This window comes from Aplysia californica, unplaced genomic scaffold, assembly GCF_000002075.1.
Source record: "Aplysia californica isolate F4 #8 unplaced genomic scaffold, AplCal3.0 scaffold00255, whole genome shotgun sequence".
Taxonomy (NCBI): Eukaryota; Metazoa; Mollusca; class Gastropoda; order Aplysiida; family Aplysiidae; genus Aplysia; species Aplysia californica.
Genome location: NW_004797525.1, coordinates 617,783 through 620,791, shown reverse-complemented (window position 1 = coordinate 620,791; position 3,009 = coordinate 617,783). Strand labels below are relative to the sequence as shown.

Below are 3,009 nucleotides of genomic sequence, written 5' to 3'. Positions count from 1 at the left end.
AGCGAGAAAATGACCGCCAAAGTTTGATAATTTCAAAAGGTTGAGAGTCCTTGAAAACAATGAACTTACTTATTCTGTGCCTTTAATCAACGTTTTTCAGTAGAATTCACATAATATCATGTTTTTAAATGGACACGAAGGGTGTTGGGCCAAAAACCAAAAATTCGAGAAAAAAATTGCCAAACTGGTGGGAAAATGCCTATGTGAGGCAGCGTGGTGGAATCAGGCTCTCGTCAATTTTTGCGCATGTAGAGTTATTGGTATCATCTTAAAGCTTGTTCATTTGTCTTTATTTGGATGAAAAAATATCCTTTTATCTTAAATAGAAGTCGAGATATTTGCGAATGAAGAAGGTGGGGGTCACCTGTTTTCAGAGGTCAGATTAGTGAAAAAATGACAGCCAAAGATTAGTTATTTCCTTAGCTTTAGAGTCCGTGGTAACTGAAAATTTACATTTGTTGTGCCTTTAATCAATGCTTTTCAGAAAAATCCACACAGAAATGAGTTTTTTAATGGGCATGAAAGGTGTTGAGCTCAAAAACAAAAAATTGATAAAAATTCACAAACCTGCGGAAAAATGCAAGTTTCTTCACTTTGATTATTTTGACTACAGCCTGATTCCACCATGCTTCCTCTCATATTCATTCGATTTCCGAATTTTGATGGGGGCCTGATTTCACCACGATTCCCCACAAATGTATACGATCTCCTTTACCCGTGATTTTCCTGACAATTAAGGGTGTGCTGTTTGACAACGCAATTTCTACCCTGAGGTCGGACTTTGAACACCATTCTCATAAAAGTAGCTCTGAAAGCGGAACTCATTTTGAGATAGACGAAAAAGTTGATACAACAGTTGTTGATGACACAGAACACCTGAATAAACATGGTGACAGCGTGGAGGAGATTGTGGTACGCTTCGAACGGATAGAGTTTGGGTTCGAGTCCCACAGCGATGCCCATGGTCCAGTGTGGGATGAGGAAGAGGATCATGTAGACTGCCATGACAACCACCAGCATCTTGGTGATCTTTCGTTCTTTCGTCGAGATTACGTCATGGCTTTTTGCCGATGAAGCGGAAACGTTTGGGACCATGTTGGCTCTGAACTTAACCGACTTCTTAAGAGCGTAAGAGATGGCTATAGTGCTGATGATGATGATGAAGAAGGAGAGATTAGGACAGACTATCAAAGCGGCGTAGTAAGCGGTCTCTAGTTCGGTATTAGGCCGTGTTTTGATGACAAGAACAGACTGGTTGAACTGAGAACTGAAAACGGAGACGAGTGTTGAAGTGGAGAAACTGCTAATCATCCAACAGAACACGAGCACAGAGATACTGACCACGAGAAGGACAGTGCGGCGGGCCGTGAGCAGAGACTTAGCTCGGAACGGACACGTGACAAAGATACATCTACTCACGCCCAGAAACGCTGCCAGACAAAGAGAGACAACCGATCCCACAGTGTCCAGAGATCGGAACACAAGAGTAGCCACGCTGTTGAAGCTGTGAGCTGCGGCCGGCGCGTAGAGTCTGACCAGAGGCACGTAGGTGGTCATGTGGAGAGACAAGCAGACGACAAAGTCCCAGAACGCGATACTGAACAAAGTGATCGTGACATTGTCGCCGAACCTCTGCCGGACGAACACGGCCATGACCAGAATGTTGACCACCATGCCTACCACGCTGAACAACATCCCAATTGACACGCCAACGACAAGCTCCAGTAGCTGGAGTAAGTGGTCGCTCAAGATGCGTTCATTATATAGGAAATCTGTGACATGTGAGGACTCGTTCGGAGATTTATCGTCAAGCCAGGAACTTTCCGGATCATTGACGGCAGCCATGACACCCAGAGAAGAAGTTAGTGACCGCCTAAAGACAAACGTGACTGATTGTACTCGTTTGTTTACCCCTACAAATTACAGCAATTTTTTAAAAAAGTCCTACAAGTAACAAGAAATTTAAAGTACTGCGCCAGCTCCAAATTTATCAACCTCACTAAAAATCTGGAATGAGCAATCCGACGCTCACTTCTCGCAGACTTGCAACAAGACAACAACTTGATTATATTATAGTTATATCCATGCAGTGACCGCAATCTAAAAACCTTAAATAAGCCTTAAAAATGACACGTCCAATTTCAAATTATCAACCCTACGAAAATTTTGAATGAATATTCCAACAAAAACTGCAGACTTAAAACAAGGCAACAACTTAATTATATGTTGACCTATGCAGAAATTGTTATTCAAAAACCTAAGATAAACCTCAAATTTGAAACATCACATTAATTTGGAATTAACAATCTTACAACAGTATCACAAGAACAATTTCACAAAAGTAACAAACCATGTAGAAACTTCAGCATTTAGAACCCCTCGACAACCTTAATCTTATAACTCAGCAGTTCACCTAGCATTGGTAACCCCACAAGAGTCGAAAACTCATGACTCAATTCCGAATAAGTATCTCAACAATTTTGAAATAACCCTGACACAAAAAGTCAAACCTAATGTGAGAAAATGGTTCAAACGCCGCAAAACCTACTTTAGAACCTAGTAATCTTACAACTGTGTACATAAACATCCAATCCTTATTCTCCGCTGTGATTGATAACCATGAGGTCAAATCGACAACCCCAGGAGTTCAAATCAATAAGAATTGATTAAACAATCAATCAGTAAAGATAAAAATGTGAGGGCAAAGTCTAAAGACTGAATTCCAATTTTAAAAAAAAGCAAAAATGACAACAAGGTTTCAAAAGATCAATGGAAAATCCCAAAGGAAGATGACGTTAAGAAGCTGGAAACTGTCCTGGAGGAAAAAGTCTCACATTTCAGAAATTCGTCTCGCCGAGCTGGTCTCTCGTCGTCGTTTTTTGCCAGTCAGCTGTTTTCAAAACTCTGAGGGGTAGACAACAATTCGTTTTGATGTTATGACTACATGGAATATGGTGTCCAATGAAAATCACAATGAATATTTGATTATTACATATTATCTTACCATAA

At 40.6% G+C, this 3,009-nt stretch overlaps 1 protein-coding gene across 1 annotated transcript; it reads right to left on the bottom strand.

Moving 5' to 3' along the window:
* Positions 1-593: 593 nt before the first annotated feature.
* On the bottom strand, positions 594-1,755 carry LOC106012079. The gene has a single exon (XM_013083807.1). It carries the CDS (start codon positions 1,693-1,695, stop codon positions 712-714), a length of 984 nt encoding a protein of 327 aa, XP_012939261.1. The 5' UTR covers positions 1,696-1,755; the 3' UTR covers positions 594-711.
* Between the last annotated feature and the right edge of the window lie 1,254 nt (positions 1,756-3,009).

Bases quoted from the DNA above. Each gene is read 5' to 3' on its own strand.
- LOC106012079 (XM_013083807.1), bottom strand. From the start codon at position 1,695: ATGTTGTTCAGCGTGGTAGGCATGGTGGTCAACATTCTGGTCATGGCC.